This window comes from Trachypithecus francoisi, unplaced genomic scaffold, assembly GCF_009764315.1.
Source record: "Trachypithecus francoisi isolate TF-2019V2 unplaced genomic scaffold, Tfra_2.0 Contig01207, whole genome shotgun sequence".
In the NCBI taxonomy this organism is placed as follows: Eukaryota; Metazoa; Chordata; class Mammalia; order Primates; family Cercopithecidae; genus Trachypithecus; species Trachypithecus francoisi.
The window spans coordinates 1-18,882 of record NW_022681233.1 but is presented as its reverse complement, the minus strand read 5'-3'; the positions used below and the strand labels follow the sequence as shown (position 1 = coordinate 18,882).

Genomic DNA, 18,882 nt, shown 5'->3' with positions numbered 1-18,882 from the left:
CAGAACTGATGGTAGTGAGATGGGGAAACAGAGGCACCAATCTGTTAACATCTCACAGTGCAGAGCTCAGTATCACTTCCTTAGAGGCCGACAAGACAGCCTGTTTCCTTAATTTTACCAAGATACCACTTAATTTATGCATAGATTTTTTATACCTTTTTTTTTTTTTTTTTAGGAGACAAGCTCTTGCTCTGTTGCCTAGGCTGCAGTACAGTGGTGTGAACACTGCTTACTGCAGCCTCAACCCCCTGGGTTCAAGCAATCCTCGTGCCTCAGCCTTCCAAAGTGTCGGGATTAAAACCTGAACCACCACACCACTGCCTAAGCCTGTCTTCTTTACTGAGTAATTCATCCTTGATAGTTTTTTCATCGATTATATAATTTAACATCAATCTTATTAGTAATGGCATAAGGTTGGGCGTGGTGCCTCACACCTGTATTCCCAGCACTTTAGGAGGCCGAGGTAGGTGGATCACCTGAGGTCCAGAGTTCGAGATCAGCCTGACCAACATGGAGAAACCCCATCTCTACTAAAAATACAAAATTAGCCGGGTGTGGTGGCACATGCCTGTAATCGCAGCTACTCGGGAGACTGAGGCCGAGCATTGCTTGAATCCGGGAGATGGAGCTTGCAGTGAGCCGAGATTGTGTCACTGCACCCCACCATGGGGGTAAGAGCGAGACTCATCTAAAAAAAAATTAAAAAGTTCCTAGAAGCAAGTTTAGTTTTATGGGGCTGGGCATGGTGTCTCATGCCTGTAATCCTAGCACTTTGGGAGGCCTATGTGGAAGGATCCCTTGAGCCCAGGAATTCAAGACTAACCTGTGTAACAGTGAGACCCCATCTCTCAGAAAAAAGAAAGAATCAGACTATTCTATTAAGTGCTTCTGCTCTGCCATACCTGCAAATTGTAGTATTGAGGGTGGACGATCACAGAAGAGAAGAGTTGCTTCCTTTAAAATATTCATAACCTATCACATCTAAAGGAGTACGTTAAGGCAGTGTGTGATAGAACCTACTTGAAGAGATTTAGGTGACCTACCTGGTGATGTCACGTAAAACAGACATCAGTCTGACTATAGCGATAGTCAGCTGTGGACAATTTTTACTGAGTCTATGGGATCTGCATGGTGATAAACAGATTTTATAGTCTATCTTTTATACCTTGTAGTTGTCACTCTAATGATATTGGATGGAAAACAAAATTAATTGCAGAGGGAAATTCAGCCACTGTCTGGAGGAAATCCTGACCAACCTGTCAGGTTTAGAAACAAAATAAACCCTTCTGTCAAGATCTGAAATAAAACTATATTGAGACCATCATCAATTCATAGAGGAGATGACTCCGGCCTATTCCCCATACTGTTGGAGACACAGTTCCAGCACCCCGAGAACAAGTGATAAAATGAGTTGAGGTTTTGGGATCCAAAGGAACCCACAGAAGATAAGCCATTCAGTAAAATGAGTTAAATTTAGAGTAAAAAAGAGTTTTTTTGAAATCCTCACCTTAAATTTTGAAAGAAACACCTGAATAACTTCAAACAAACATACATATTTCAAGTTACTATGTCCATGGTTACAAATTATGAAGGAAATGTTATCAGGAAAAACCAACATCCAATTTAAAATCTAAGAATGCTGATTATTACCTCTGATTATGGAGAAGTTGCTAAGCAGAGGCTTATTTTACTTCTCCTTTAGCTTTACTTAGTTGTTTCATGTGTTTCATATATTGACTGAAAACTGAATATATAGCAATTTATTTAGTTATTTAATTTTTTTTAAATTTAGAGATGGGATGTCACTATGTTGCTCAGGATGGTCTCAAAATCCTTGATTAAGCAATCCTCCTACTTTGGGCTCTCAAAGTGCTGGGATTACAGTAGGAGCCACTGTGCCTGGCTGACAATGATATATGTATAATAGCAAAATTAAAACAAACAAAACTGTAAACACTGTTATAACATGGTCATATAATTTCCAGATTTTTTCTGTCTCCTGTTTGATGATTATCTGTCATTCTTTCTCTGTATGAATGTATGTATAGTTATATATCTTACAAAAATAAGTGTATTGGTCATCTGATTTTTTCCATTGACATTAGTTTAGAATATTGTCCATGTCCTAAATACTTTTATGAACTTCACATTTAATGACTCCTTGCATTCTAGGACAGTGATAGCCATTCTATATTTACCTAGAATTTGCAGGAGGAAATCGCAGCCATCTGGAGGTATCCTGACCACCTGCCAGGTTTAGAAACAAAATAACCCTTTTTTTTTTTTTTTGAGACGGAGTCTTGCTCTGCCCCCAGCTGGGTGCAGTGGCTGATCTCAGCTCACTGCAAGCTCCGCCTCCCGGGTACGCCATTCTCCTGCTCAGCCTCCCGAGTAGCTGGGACTACAGGCCCCGCCTCGTCGCCCGTCTAGGTTTTTTTTGTATTTTTGGTAGAGATGGGTTTCACCGTATTAGCCAGGATGGTCTCGATCTCCTGACCTCGGATCCGCCCGTCTCGCCTCCCAAAGTGCTGGATTACAGGCTTGAGCACCGCGCCGGGCAAAATAAACCCTTTTGTCAAGTTCTGAAATAAAACTGTATTGGAAAAAATGGGAATCTTTGCTAGGGTCACAATACTGAGCACTTGCCATCCAACTCCTCTATCTTGACCAATTTTGCCCAGTCTCAAGACTAAAAAGAGATTCTGGTGTGGGATCATGTGCTCTGTCTTTGGCCTTGAAGATGGGAAGGGAGTGGCATCTGCTCAGTGTAGCAGGGCTTTCTCATCTTAGGTCCACATCTGCCTCAGAATAGTGCATTGGCCAGAACATTTCCACTGAATCTCTCTGGGTCTGGCTTCAGTGATGACATGTTTCTGTTCTGTGACTCTGTATAGGTGAGAAATCTGGGAATTTGGGGAGAAATTAGCTATTCCAGAATTCTAAACTTCCCAATTGTATGTGATGGGAGGCGGTTTGGAACCTAGAATGGCAGCGCAGGACAATACTGTTACCCCGAGTCCTTTGAGGGACACTGAAGTCCTGTGGGGAGCACTAAAGATCTCAAGATCTTCTCTTCTTTCAGGTCTGGGTTCTCCAAATCTACTTCTCTGGTAGAGAAATCCTGAGCATTGATTGGCTCTTGCTTGTCTAAAACAATGACCTGTGTCAATACTTCTCTCATTTTGATGTGTATATGTTTTTTTTAGGCCACTAAGTCTTGTCATCATCTTCCCTAAGATATTTACCATGAGAGAGTGCTCAGTTAACCAGTTCCTCAGTTCTTGCTCTTCCTGTCAAATGTGTGCCATTTCACCTGGCATCCTCCCTCTGTGGGCCACTGTAAATTCATTAGCACTCCTGTCATTATTGACCAAATTACTCAATGTCCTCTATGTGCCCATTTTCTATTTGGGCTTTGATATGTGGGAAAGCAGTCAAGTTCTTTGATGTACAGATATACACATTTCAGTTCAGTTTGTCATTTGTTGAGGCCAAGGCAGTGGTTCCATTTGACCATTCATGAGAAGTCTTTGAAATTCTCCAGATATCTGAGTTTTTCAGCTCGGTAAAGTGAAAAATGGCATTGAAGGATCTAAACCTTCATGTAGGGTAAAATCACATGCTTTGTGTGAATTAGTCTGTTGGATTGAAACTTATAAACACAGAGGTCATGGATTTGGGATAAAAACCTTGAAAAATAATACTATAATAATGATGTTACGTGCCCAAGAATCCTTTTGTTTTGTCAAAAGAAAGAAAATGCTTATGGTAAGATTTGACATAATGAAATACATGATGCTTAAGACATTATTAATTTTATGAATAGTTTTCTTTTTTTTTTTTTTTTTTTGAGACGGAGCCTCACTCTGTTGCTCAGGCTGGAGTGCAGTGGCGTCTCTCAGTTCACTGCAAGCTCCCTCTCCCAGGTTCACACCATTCTCCTGCCTCAGCCTCCCAGTAGCTGGGACTACAGGCACCCGCCACCTCCCCCAGCTAGTTTTTTTTATTTTTTTTTTTTGTATTTTTTTTAGTAGAGACAGGGTTTCACCATGTCCCAGGATGGTCTTGATCTTCTGACCTCGTGATCCACCACCTCGGCCTCCCAAAGTGCTGGAATTACAGGCTTGAGCCACCGCGCCCGGCCTTGTGAATAGTTTTCTAAAATTGAGACCGTATACCATATTTTAGATAAATGTCTCATGATTAAATTTTTAAATTCCTTCCAAGTGAAAATATTCTCAATTAGCACACATTCATTGAGAATTTATGAGGCAGATACCTCTTGGTTATTACATATTTAATATGGATTTAACAGAAGAACTTTATTAATTTTGTCATTTTCAAAAGGGTCAGATATTTAAGAAGTGTCCCAAAGCAGGCAGAAAGCTTTTTCTGTCTTGTAGTCTTCCTCAAAATACGTAGACATTCTGCTGAATTCCCCTCCCCTGATAGCACAGATTTCTAGTCTATGCACTGGTTATATTGCCCTTCTGCTGCAATGCAGTCTTTTTTTCTAAGTCTTTTCTTTAATTTCCCCAGTAATATGTGGGTTTGCTGTTTCAGGAATTCCTAATGTTCAGGGATGTGCCCCAGACTTCTCCCATCAGGAGTGGGAATACCTTGACCTGTTTCAGAAGACCTTGTACCAGGAGGTGATGGTGAAGAACTATGGTAACTTGGTCTCACTGGATGTGTTTATCATCTGTAGGATGTGTGCTTTTTCCATTATGATTTTCAGAGCTGCCTTTCAAGAAACTAGCCTTCCTTCCTTCCTTCCTTCCTTCTTTCCTCTCTCACTCTCTCTCTTCTTTCTTTTGTTTAGAGATGGGGGTCTCATTATGTTGCCCAGGTTGGTCTCAAAATTCCTAGGCTCAAGCAGTCCACTCACCTCAGCCTCCCAGAGTGCTGGCTTTGTTTCCGTTGTGTTTATTGAAGTGATTTGAGCTTTGAGTCAGGAATGGCAGCAGCATTCACCACAACACTTTCATTGGTATAAAGTTCCTTTCTCAGTGAGGAGGCTTGTGATGTGGAGAAGAAATGATATTTCAGTGTGAGACAGCCAGTGAACTGTGTGTGTTTTCTTCAGTACCTACTCACCATGTTATTTTTTCTTCTCTTTCCCTCCCAGCTGAGGGACAAGCACTGTCCTTCCAGGATGCCATCATTTTACATAGATTTTGGATTAAAATCCACATATTGCAATCCACAATTGCACATAGATTCATATATATGGCCAATTCCCTAAAATACGTTTGTTTGTATATATGGCAAATACTTGAATACTCTCTGCCTGGGGCATGCTTGACACAATCAGTGTGGTAATACTGAGTAGTTTCTGTCATTATGAGATTTGAGTATGTTAAGGAAGACATAAAATTCACATGAAACAGGCCCTAAATGGGGAATAGGTTTGTGTGTTTGAGGAGCAGCTGTTAGAGCAGAGCAGAGTTAGTGAGGGGTGATTTATAGGCTAAGAAGTCAATATGTTAGGAAGAATCAGTCCTATATGATTTTTTGTTTCATTGTTAAGAATTAGGATTGTCTGTGAAATGTAATTAGTTGCCATTAACTGATGATGTAGAACTTTTATTATTTTTAAAAGATATAAACCTTTTAATTAAAGTTTAGACATATGCAAAATCCAGATTAAACCAATAAGATGGATCAGTTATTGACTTTCATGTCCTTTTGGCATATTTCTTTCCTTTTGTTTTTAAAAATACTCCTGAAGACTCATGGGTTGAATTCTTCTTCCTTTTGACTTTGCTATTCTGAACTTAATGTTTTCATTTTCATTGTAGTCTTCAAGTCTAACACTTCAGTTTTTAGTTTTTGTAATTCTGAATTCTGTTCTATCACATCTCAAAGTATTTTATTGTTTGTAGCATATTTTTAAGTAGTGTGGTATACTTTTTTTCTGTATTGAGGCATTTGTTTGATGTGTATTTGAATTGTCTCTATGTCTGTCATTCACTATTTTCTTTTTTCTTCTACTCTCTTGGATGGGGTTTGAACTTGCATCTCTTTTTTGGACATTTATATCTCAGATTAGTTTTTCTCAACCTTGGGCAAGGTGTTGTAGTTCTGGGTATTATTTCTAAGTTTGTGATTTCAGTGTGCTCTATTATCTTGTTTTGTTGTATTCACATTATCATGGTTGAGAGGTGAATGGAGGTATAGAGCACAGTTCTGTGTAGTGTTGTAATTGAATTGATATTAATCGAGTTTAAAGTTGTTACAAATTATGATGTTACTTAATTCCCAGGGAATTCAGTAAGAAAATAACTGAAAAAATATATATTGAGTAAAAAATCAACAAGGGAATTGAAAAGCTATCCTGGAAAATATCTATTTAATAGCAAATTATGCAGTAATAGAAGAATAGAGGAATAAAGGAGATGTAAGACATATAGAAAATAGCAGAATGTCAGGCATACTGTACTATATGATTGCATGTATAGAGGTGGCTAGAGCAGTCAGATTCATAGACAGAAAGTACAATGGTGATTGCAAGTGGCTGGGTGTACAGGAGATGGGGAGACACTATTCAATGGGCACAAGGTTTCTTTAATCAAGATAAATAAGCTCTTGAGACCTGCTGTACCACATTTTCCCAATAGTCAAAAAATTAAGTGTTGTATACTTAAAAATGTAAGTGGCTAGATGCCATCTTAAGTGTCCCTACTATAATTAAAAAAACAAACTCACCAGAAAAAATTTTGAATAAGTAGAAATATTAAAAGCTGTTGTTCATCCCAGGGATTACCTCATGTCTCTCAGTTTTCCCCTTGAATTTTCTGTAAATCACAATTTGTCTGAACTTCAAAAACTGTTCCTGTAAAATGTTCCATGAAATAAAAAATAAAAGGGATTTTTTTCATCCTCAAAAACAATAAGTGGCAGGGCATGGTGCTCAGGCCTGTAATCCCCACTTTGGAAGGCTGAGCCTGGCAAATCACCTGAGGTCAGGAGTTTGAGACCAGCCTGGCAAACATGGTAAAACCCCGTCTCTACTAAAAATACAAAAAATTTAGCCAGGCATGGTGGCACATGCTTGTAATCCCAGCTACTTGGGAGGCTGAGGTAGGAGAATCACTTGAACCTGGGAGACGGAGGTTGTAGTGAGCTGAGATCGTGCCATTGCACTCCAGCCTGGGTAAGAAGAATGGAACTCCATCTCAAAAAAAAAAAAAAGAAAAAGAAAAACAGTGACAGAGACATATTTGGGAATTTTTTTAATAGGTGGAAAGTAAACAACACAAGCCTAAACATTCAGAGGGACAGAGAAGAAATGAAAAGGAAAATTAGAGAATACTTTGTATAGGATAAACAAACAAAACATACTAAAATTTATGGCATGTAGCTAAAACAGTGCTAAGACAGAATTTATAGCCATAAATGCCCACATTGAGAAAGATTAAAGATCTCAAATCAGTAACGTAACTTTCTAAAACCCAACTTTCTTAAAAACAAGGAAAGAGCAAATTAAACCTAAAATCACTAGAACTAAGGAAATGGTAAACATTAGAATAGAGAAAAATGAAATAGAATATAAAAGGAGAATATAAAAATTCAACAAGCCAAAATACAGAAAATTGATAAACTTTTAGATATACTAACCAATAAAAAAAGAAGACTGAAATTAGTAAATCATGAATGAAAGAGGAACATATCTATTGAACTTACAGAAATAAAAAGAATTATAAGGAGAAGTTAAGAATAACTGAATGCGGACAAGTAGAAAACTTAGATGAATGTTGAACTTCAAATAGAAATACAAATACTAAATTTTACTTAGAAGAAATAGAAAATCTGAAAAAGAAAAAAATCTTGGCTAGGTACGGTGGCTCATGCCTGTAATCCCTGCACTTGGGAGGCTGAGGCAGGTGGATCACAAGGTCAGGAGTTTGAGACCAGCCTGATCAACATGATGAAACCTTGTGTCTACTAAAAATACAAAATTAGCCAGGCATGATGGTGCACGCCTGTAGTCCCAGCTAGTCAGGAGACTGAGGAAGAGGATCACTTGAACCTGGGATGTGGAGGTTTCAGTGAGCTGAGATTGCACCACTGCACTCTAGCCTGGGCACAGAGCAATTCCCATCCCGCAATACCTCTCCCAATGAAACAAAAAGAAATAAAGAAAAAATCTCTCTCTTTCCTCTCTCTCTCTCTCTCTCTCTCTCTCTCTCTCTGTCTCCCCGCACTTACTCTCCTCTCCTCTCTTTACTCATAAAGAGATAAAATAATAACCCAAAAACTTCCTAAAAACAGGTGGAGGCCAGGTGCAGTGGCTCTTGCCTGTAATCCCAGTGCTTTGGGAGACCAAGGCAGGAGGATTCCCTGAGATCAGGAGTTCAAGACCCCCTGGGCAACATAGCAAGACCCTTCTCTACAAAAAATTTTTACAAAATTTGCCAGGCATGGTATGGTGCGGTGAACTATGATCACACCACTGCTCTCTAGCCTGGGTGACAGTGAGAACCTGTTTCAAACAAAACAAAACAAAACAAAAAGGTTGGGCTTAGGTGGTTTTCATGGTCAAGTCTACCAAACATTTGTCTAAGAATTGACACCAGTGGTTCACAAAGTTTTCCAAAGTAACCGATGAGGGAACATTTCTGAAAGTACTCTTCAAGAGCAGTGTTTCAATGATAGCAAAATGAGACAACTCAAAAACATATAAACGAATGTTTCTTGTGCACATAGGTGTGGAAACAACTAGAAAACCAAATGCAGCAACATAGAAAAGGCAGTATACATTGTAACCAAGTGGGATTTATCTCAAGAGTGCCAGGTTCTCAATAAAGGAAAATCAATTAAGGGAGCATATTCTGTTCCTGTAATTATGGACGATTACTTCATGATCACTCTAAAAGATGCAAAACAGACATTTCCTGAAAATGCAACAGGATGAAAACAAAAATAGGAATAGAAAGCAGTTTTCTTAACCTGCTACAAACCTTAAGCTCATGTACAAAAGCCCAGAGCTAACATAGTTAATAGGACACGCTTAAAGCTTTTCTCCAAAGATGAGAAACAAGATGTCTACTCTTGACATCTCTACTTAGCTTTGTAATGGAGGTTGTTCCCAGTCAATTAAGCAAGAAAATGAAATAAAAGGCATAAAGATTGGGATGAAGAACAAACAGTACCTCTATTAGGCAATGATAGGATCTTGACTATAGAAAATAACTGGGGCCAAGCATAGTGGCTCATGCATTTAATCTTAGTAATTTGGAAAACGGATGTAGGATGACTTGAGCCTAGGAATTCAAGCCGAGCCTGGGCAACATAGTGAGGACCACTCTCTACCAAAAAAGAAAAAAAAGTAGCTGGGAGTGTTGGCGAGTCTGTGGTCCCAGCTACTAATGAGGAGGTGAGAGGATGACTTGAGCCTGTGTAGTCAGGGCTGCAATGAGCTGTGATTGTGCCACTGGGCTCCAGCCTGGGCAATGGTTTGACAGTATCTTAGGAAAAAAAAAAGGCTGGGCATTGTGGCTCACGCCTATAAACCCAGCCCTATGAGAGGCCAAGGTGGGTGGATCACTTGAGGCCAGGAGTTGGAGACCACCCTGAGCAACATGGCGAAACCTTGTCTCTACCAAAACTACAAAACTTAGCTGGGTGTGGTGGCATGCACCTGTGGTCCCAGCTACCCAAGAGGTTGAGCACTTGAATGCAGGAGGTGGAAGTTGCAGTGAGCTGAGATTGCACCACTGCCAAGAACACACACACACACACACACACACACACACACACACACACAGTATTATGACTAATAAATTGTTTACCAATCTAGAAGAATTAATGATTATCAAAAAATTTTGTGTGTATGTGTAGCAATTATTCCAAAATCAAAGTTAAAAAATCCTGTAGAATAGTATCCATAAAAAATAAAACTGAGGCTGGGCACAGTGGATCACTCATGTAATCCCTGCTCCCAGCACTTTGAGAGGCCAGTGTGGGCAGATCACCTGAGGTCAGGAGTTCGATACCACCCTGGCCACATGGTGAAACCTGGTCTCTACTACAAATTCAAAATTGGGCTGGATGTGGTGGTGCATGCCTGTGGTCCCAGCTACTCAGGAGGATGAGGCTGGAGAATTGCTTGAACCCGGAGTCAGAGGTTGCAGTGAGCCAAGAGACCACTGTACACTGCACTCCAGCCTGCATGACACAGTGAGACACCATCTCAAAATATGTATGTGTATATATATATATATATATATATATATATATACAAACACACACACATATATATGCACATCCATGTATATATATGAATGAATTTAACAAAAGTGTAATATTTGTACAGAGAACACTGGAAATATCATGAATGAAATTATATTTCATTGAAATAAATTGAAAGACATCCCAGATTTATGGATCAGAACACTTAATATTGTCAAGGTAGTCGTCTCTTTGGAATTGATGTAGAGTCATTGTGACCCTATCAATTTCAGCTGGCTTTATGACAGAAATAGACATGTGGATCCTAAAATATATACAGCTATGCAATGGAGTCAGCATCGCCAAAAGAAGTGAACAAAAAAGAAAAAAAAAAACCTAGAAAGTTTGCTGGCTAATATCTCCCAGTTTTCCTAGACAGAGTTATTAGTCACGGGGTAGAAAGTTTTGGTTATACAAGATGATAAACTCCTGGAGATCTACTGTACAACAGAGTACCTATTGTTGTAACACCATAGTTAAAAGTTTCCTAAGAGGGTGGAACTTCTGTGCTGTCCAAATACACATACACAAAGATAGCAGGAGGAAGCTTTTGCAGGTGATACAGATGTTCATTGTCTGGACTGTGTTGAGAGTTTGAGGGGTGTATCCAAAGTCATCAAGTTGTATACATCCAATATATATGGGTTTTTGTATATCAGTCATAGTATAATAAAGTGGTTTTAAAAAAACCCTAGAAAGTAGGATGGTTCATGTTTTCCAATTTCAATACTTGCTAGGAAGCTGCAGTTATCAAGATTGTGATACTGACATAAGGATGGACCCACACTTAGTCATGAAGTAGAATCAAGAGTCCAACATGTATGGTTCATTATTGATTGACAAGGGAGCCAAGTCAGGTCAATGGAGGAAGAATAGTCATTTCAATAAATGATCCTGGAAGAAAAGGTATCTCCATGCAAAAGAATGAAGTTAGTCTTTTTCCTTACATCATCTGTAACCATGACTCAAAATGAGTTAAAGACCTACTTGTAAGAAGTAAAGATCAATAACTTTTACAAGGAAATAGAGGAATAAATCTTCACACACACACACCACACACACACGCCACACACACCAATCGCAAGAAGAGGGGCAAGAACTCACAGAGACTGAGAGACAGAGAGAGAATCGAAAACGGGATACGCACAAACACATACACACACAGAGGGTCACACAGCAGTGGCCCAGAACCAACCCCAGGCAGCCGCTGAGGCTACTGCGTTTGGCTCTCGACCGAGAACGACCCTCGGTGGAGAGATCAGCCCACGGCCTGCAGGCCGACCCATCCTGGAGATCACAGCGGGCACGACTTCTGGGAGACTCACCCGAACAGCGTCTGGGCGGGCCTGAGGCTGGGATGCGGCGCTGCTTCCCCCGGACCCCGCCTGTGCTTTCCACATCCTGGTCAGCCCTTTGCCAGGACTCCTGGCATCCGGAGACAGTCCTGTCGACCCCGTGGAGGGGTCAGGCTGGAGCCTCGGAGCCCCGCCACCCAAGCACTGCCACAGAGGGCTCCTGTTTGCCCGGCCTCAGGGCGTAGTTCCTATGACAACCGTGGGAACCATTGTGACGCCAGCACCCGCTCGCCGCGAGAACCCGCCCGCCACTCGCGCATGCGCAGTGGCTGGGCCGCCCCGCGCTCCGCTGCCAGCAGTCAGGCTGCGTCCCCTTTAAAGGACGGCGGCCGCTGGGCGCCAGGGGCTCTCCTGCTCAGCCTTGGGAGCGGCTGCATCCGGGGTCCTGAGGCGGCGCGTGGGAGAGGCGGACGCGGGCGGCGCCCCACGATCAAAACCCCAGGAGTCCCGACTTGAGAATATCCTTGAGCCCATTGCCACCAGGGCAGGGGGAGCTTCCTGGCGCCTGCTGGGGTCATCTCATGACCCCCCATCGGATCCGATTCTGGACCCCTACGGGGGAGAATGGCTTGGCTCAGCACATCACATCGACTGAGGCAGGCAGGGCCTGGCTGCAGCCCAGAACGATCCCATGAGCCTCAAGGCGTGGAGTCAGCTGAAATGTCACTGCGCCCTGAGACCTCTGCCTGCCTCCTTTCAAAGAGCGGTGACCTGCCACGCTTCTCAAGGGCCCGGGGCTCCTTCAAGTTGATCCCGCTTTCCAGGACACCTGTCAACAGGTCCAGGGGCGAATCCGAGGTGGAGCCAAGGCGTGGCACTGGCGCACCCCGGAAGAGATGATGGAAGCATGTGTCACTGAGGGCACACGGGCCGATTGTCTAAGTAACAACGGTGTGCTGGCATGTGCCCTGTGGAAAAGGGGCACAGGTGACCTTTCAGGGAATGCCAGGGAAAATCAAAGAACGTCTGGGATCTAGCAGCGGGCCAAAAGTCTCATGGGGTCAGAGGGGGTCTCGTTCTCAGGAACGAGACTGGGTGTGCGGAGGAAATGCGACAGCACCTCTTCCAGAAGACAAGGACCTGTCTTTCAAAGGACGAGGGAGGCAGAGGGCTCAGAAGCCTCAGTGAACTTTCAGTTGACAGCACGCCTTGAGGCCCGTGGGATGATTGTGGGCTGCAGCGAGATCCTGCCTGCCTCAGTCGATGTGCTCAGCCCATCCATTCTCCCCTTAGGGGTCCTGAAGCGGGTCTGAAGCGGAGTCCTGAGACCCCACCAGGCGCCCTGAAGCCCCCGCACCCCCGGACGAAATGGGTTCAAACCGAAGCAGGTTTGGAGAGAAAAACAACCAGGACAGGGATCACCAGGAAGTGTGCACCTGATGGACTGGGAAGTCATCCTTTTGGAAGACATCCAGCCAGACCAAGAGGCATCCAGGCCCCGGAGAAACAGGGGATACACAGCCAGAGGGAGGACGGAGCAGAGGCCAGAGCCCAGGTGGGGTACAGCACCGTGCCACCGGCACGGGCTTTAAGGGGAAGGGTGCCAAAAGGGTGGCTTGTGCAGTGAGGCCAGCGTTGCAGGGACTGGGATTGTGGCCATCTCCCATTCGCGGCTTCTTCTTTCAGCCTGTGTCTTGGTGTGGCTTCTTTTCTCAGAGAAGAGCCCGGAAAAGATACAAGCCTCTTCTGTGATGTGGGCCTGCTCCTCTCCTGCAGGACAACGAGCTCCCGTGCGGCTTTTGTCCGTGGCTGCAGTGTGTTCGTCTTGCTCAACGCGAAGAGGCGGCACGGGCTGGGGATGAGGTTGCAACTACTCCGGGAGCCAGGCATCTTCTCACGAGGTCGAGGCCTTCACAAAGCCAAAGTGGAACCGCCGCAAAAACGGTTGACAAGCGGACACATGACCCAGGCACAGACGCGGAGGGAGGCTCGCCAAAGACAGGCCGACATGCAGGAAATCGCTTTTAGGCACAAAGGGCACTTTCCTCCACACACACACCACACACACACACACACACACACACACACACAGTATTATGACTAATAAATTTGTTTACCAATCTAGAAGAATTAATGATTATCAAAAAATTTTGTTTATGTGTGTATGCAATTATCCCAATTCAAAGTTAAGAAAATCCATGTTAGAATAGTATCATAAAAATATAGAAAACTGAGGCTGGGACAGTGGATCACTCATGTAATCCCTGCTCCCAGCACTTTGAGAGGCCAGTGTGGGCAGATCACCTGAGATCAGGAGTTCGATCACCCTGGCCAACATGGTGAAACCTGGTCTCTACTACAAATTCAAAAATTGGGCGGGATGTGGTGGTGCATGCCTGTGGTCCCAGCTACTCAGGAGGATGAGGCTGGAGAATTACTTGAACCCGGAGTCAGAGGTTGCAGTGAGCCAAGACTGTACCACTGCACTCCAGCCTGCATGACACAGTGAGACACCATCTCAAAATATGTATGTATATATATATATATACACACACACACACACACACACACACACACACACACACGCACACACACCATTCGCAAGAGAGAGGGCAAGAAACTCACAGAGACTGAGAGACAGAGAGAGTATCGAAAACGGGATACGCACAAACACATACACACAGAGAGGGTCAAAGCAGTGGCCCAGAAACCAAAACCGCAGGCAGCCGCTGAGGCTACTGCGTTGGCTCTCGACCGAGAACGACCCTCGGTGGAGAGATCAGCCCACGGGCTGCGGCCGACCCATCTCGAGATCACAGCGGGGCACGACTTTGGGGAGACTCAACCCGAACAGCGTCTGGGCGGGCCTGAGCTGGGATGCGGCGCTGGTCCCCCGGACCCCGCCTGTGCTTTCCCATCCTGGTCAGCCCTTTGCAGGACTCCTGGCATCCAGAGACAGTCCTGTCGACCCCGGGGAGGGTCAGGCTGGAGCCTCGGAGCCCCGCCACCCATGTACTGCCACGGAGGGCTCCTGTTTGCCTGACATCAGGGCGTAGTTCCTATGACAAACGTGGAACCACTGTGACGCCAGCACCCGCTCGCCGCGAGCACCCGCCTGCCACTCGCGCATGCGCCAGTGGCTGGGCGCCCCGCGCTCCGCTGCCAGCAGTCAGGCTGCGTCCCTTTAAAGGACGGCGGCCGCTGGGCGCCAGGGCTCTCCTGCTGCCTTGGCAGCGGCGCATCCTGGGCCTGAGGCGGCCGCGTGGGAGAGGCGACCGCGGGCGGCGCCCCCGATCCAACCCCAGGAGTCCCAACTTGAGAATATCCTTGAGCCCATTGCCACCAGGGAGGGGGAGCTTCCTGGCGCCTGCTGGGTCATCTCATGACCCCCATCGGATCCGATTCTGGACCCCTACGGGGGAGAATGGTTGGCTCAGCACATCACATCGCTGAGGCAGGCAGGGCCTGGCTGCAGCCAGAACGGTCCCAGGAGCCTAGGGTGGAGTCAGCTGAAATGTCACTGCGCCGTGAGCCCTGCCTGCCTCTTCAAAGAGCGGTGACCTGCCGCGCTTCTCAAGGGCCCGGGGCTCCTTCAAGTGATCCCGCTTTCCAGGACACTGTCAACAGGTCCAGGGCGAATCCGAGGTGGAGCCAAGGCGTGGCACTGGCGCCACCCGGAAGAGATGATGGAAGAATGTGTCATGAGGGCACACGGGCCGATTGTCTAAAAAAAAGGTTCGTGCTGGCATGTGCCCTGTGGAAAAGGGGCACAGGTGCCCTTTCAGGGAATGCCAGGGAAATCAAAGAACGTCTGGGATCTAGCAGCGGGCCCAAAGTCTCATGGGGTCAGGAGGGGTCTCGTTCTCAGGAACGAGACTGGTGTGCGGAGGAAATGCGACAGCACCTCTTCCAGAAGACAAGGACTGTCTTTCAAAGGACGAGGGAGGCAGAGGGCTCAGAAGCCTCAGTGAACTTTCAGTTGACAGCACGCCTTGAGGCCCGTGGGATGATTGTGGGCTGCAGCGAGATCCTGCCTGCCTCAGTCGATGTGCTCAGCCCATCCATTCTCCCCTTAGGGGTCCTGAAGCGGGTCTGAAGCGGAGTCCTGAGACCCCACCAGGCGCCCTGAAGCCCCTGCACCCCCGGACGAAATGGGTTCAAACCGAAGCAGGTTTGGAGAGAAAAAACAACCAGGACAGGGATCACCAGGAAGTGTGCACCTGATGGACTGGGAAGTCATCCTTTGGAAGACATCAGCCAGACCAAGAGGCCTCCAGACCGGGAGAAACAGGAGATACACAGCCAGAGGAGGACGGAGCAGAGGCCAGAGCCCAGGTGGGGTACAGCACCGTGCCACCGGCACGGGCTTTAAGGGGAAGAGTGCCAAAGGGTGGCTTGTGCAGTGAGGCCAGCGTTTGCAGGGACTGGATTGTGGCCATCTCCCATTCCGGCTTCTTCTTTCAGCCTGTGTCTTGGTGTGGCTTCTTTTTCCAGAGAAAGAGCCGAAAAGATACAAGCCTCTTCTGTGATGTGGGCCTGCTCCTCTCCTGCAGGACAACGAGCTCCCGTGCGGCTTTTGTCCGTGGCTGCAGTGTGTTCGTCTTGCTCAACGCGAAGAGGCGGCACGGGCTGGGGATGAGGTTGCAACTACTCCGGGAGCCAGGCATCTTCTCACGAGGTCGAGGCCTTCACAAAGCCAAAGTGGAACCGCCGCAAAAACGGTTGACAAGCGGACACATGACCCAGGCACAGACGCGGAGGGAGGCTCGCCAAAGACAGGCCGACATGCAGGAAATCGCTTTTAGGCGCAAAGGGCACTTTCCTCCACACACACACACACACACACACCACACACACACACACAGTATTATGACTAATAAATTTGTTTACCAATCTAGAAGAATTAATGATTATAAAAAAATTTTGTTTATGTGTGTATGCAATTATTCCAAATCAAAGTTAGAGAAATCCATGTAGAATAGTATCCAAAAAAATATAGAAAAATGAGGCTGGGCACAGTGGATCACTCATGTAATCCCTGCTCCCAGCACTTGATGAGGCCAGTGTGGGCAGATCACCTGAGGTCAGGAGTTCGATACCACCCTGGCCAAATGGTGAAACCTGGTCTCTACTACAAATTCAAAAATTGGGCTGGATGTGGTGGTGCATGCCTGTGGTCCCAGCTACTCAGGAGGATGAGGCTGGAGAATTGCTTGAACCCGGAGTCAGAGGTTGCAGTGAGCCAAGACTGTACCACTGCACTCCAGCCTGCATGACACAGTGAGACACCATCTCAAAATATGTATGTATATATATATATATATATATATATATATATATATATATACACAGACACACACACATATATATGCACATCCATGTATATATATGAATGAATTTAACAAAATTGTAATATTTGTACAGCGAACACTGGAAAATATCATGAATGAAATTATATTTCATTGAAATAAATGGAAAGACATCCCAGATTTATGGATCAGAACACTTAATATTGTCAAGGTAGTCGTCTCTTTGGAATTGATGTAGAGTCATTGTGACCCTATCAATTTCAGCTGGCTTTATGACAGAAATTGACATGTGGATCCTAAAATATATACAGCTATGCAATGGAGTCAGAATCGCCAAAAGAAGTGAACAAAAAAGAAAAAAAAAAACCTAGAAAGTTTGCTGGCTAATATCTCCCAGTTTTCCTAGACAGAGTTCTTAGTCACGGGGTATAAAGTTTTGGTTATACAAGATGATAAACTCCTAGAGATCTACTGTACAACAGAGTACCTGTTGTTGTAACACCATAGTTAAAAGTTTCCTAAGAGGGTGGAACTTATGTGCTGTCCAAATACACATACACAAAGATAGCAGGAGGAAGCTTTTGCAGGTGATTCAGATGTTCATTGTCTGGACTGTGTTGAGAGTTTGAGGGGTGTATCCAAAGTCATCAAGTTGTATACATCCAATATATATGGGTTTTTGTATATCAGTCATAGTATAATAAAGTGGTTTTAAAAAAAACCCTAGGAAGTAGGATGGTTCATGTTTTCCAATTTCAATACTTGCTAGGAAGCTGCAGTTATCAAGATTGTGATACTGACATAAGGATGGACCCACACTTAGTCATGAAGTAGAATCAAGAGTCCAACATGTATGGTTCATTATTGATTGACAAGGGAGCCAAGTCAGGTCAATGGAGGAAAGAATAGTCATTTCAATAAATGATCCTAGAAGAAAAGGGTATCTCCATGCAAAAGAATGAAGTTAGTCCGCCTGTGCTTTCCACATCCTGGTCAGCCCTTTGCCAGGACTCCTGGCATCCGGAGACAGTCCTGTCGACCCCGTGGAGAGGTCAGGCTGGAGCCTCGGAGCCCCACCACCCAAGCACTGCCACGGAGGGCCACTGTTTGTCCGGCCTCAGGGCGTAGTTCCTATGACAACCGTGGGAAGCACTGTGACGCCAGCACCCGCTCGCCGCGAGCACCCGCCCGCCACTCGCGCATGCGCAGTGGCTGGGCCGCCCCGCGCTCCGCTGCCAGCAGTCAGGCTGCGTCCCCTTTAAAGGACGGCGGCCGCTGGGCGCCAGGGGCTCTCCTGCTGCAGCCTTGGCAGCGGCTGCATCCGGGGTCCTGAGGCGGCCGCGTGGGAGAGGCGACCGCGGGCGGCGCCCCACCATCCAACCCCCAGGAGTCCCGACTTGAGAATATCCTTGAGCCCATTGCCACCAGGGCAGGGGGAGCTTCCTGGCGCCTGCTGGGGTCATCTCATGACCCCCCATCGGATCCGATTCTGGACCCCTACGGGGGAGAATGGTTTGGCTCAGCACATCACATCGACTGAGGCAGGCAGGGCCTGGCTGCAGCCCAGAACGATCCCATGAGCCTCAAGGCGTGGAGTCAGCTGAAATGTCACTGCGCCGTGAGCCCTCTGCCTGCCTCCTTTCAAAGAGCGGTGACCTGCCGCGCTTCTCAAGGGCCCGGGGCTCCTTCAAGTTGATCCCGCTTTCCAGGACACCTGTCAACAGGTCCAGGGGCGAATCCGAGGTGGAGCCAAGGCATGGCACTGGCGCACCCCGGAAGAGATGATGGAAGCATGTGTCACTGAGGGCACACGGGCCGATTGTCAAAGTAACAACGGTGTGCTGGCATGTGCCCTGTGGAAGAGGGCCCACGTGACCTTTCAGGGAATGCCAGGGAAAATCAAAGAACGTCTGGGATCTAGCAGCGGGCCAAAAGTCTCATGGGGTCAGAGGGGGTCTCGTTCTCAGGAACGAGACTGGGTGTGCGGAGGAAATGCGACAGCACCTCTTCCAGAAGACAAGGACCTGTCTTTCAAAGGACGAGGG

The 18,882-nt window shown here is 45.8% G+C and overlaps 1 protein-coding gene across 1 annotated transcript; it reads left to right on the top strand.

Moving 5' to 3' along the window:
• Positions 1 to 12,539: 12,539 nt before the first annotated feature.
• On the top strand, positions 12,540 to 16,249 carry LOC117091397 (the record flags this gene model as incomplete). Its single annotated transcript, XM_033223668.1, has 3 exons — positions 12,540 to 13,083; positions 13,215 to 13,619; positions 16,082 to 16,249. Coding segments are annotated over exons 1-3 (689 nt in total), but the record flags the coding sequence as incomplete, so codon positions are not given.
• Positions 16,250 to 18,882: the final 2,633 nt, after the last annotated feature.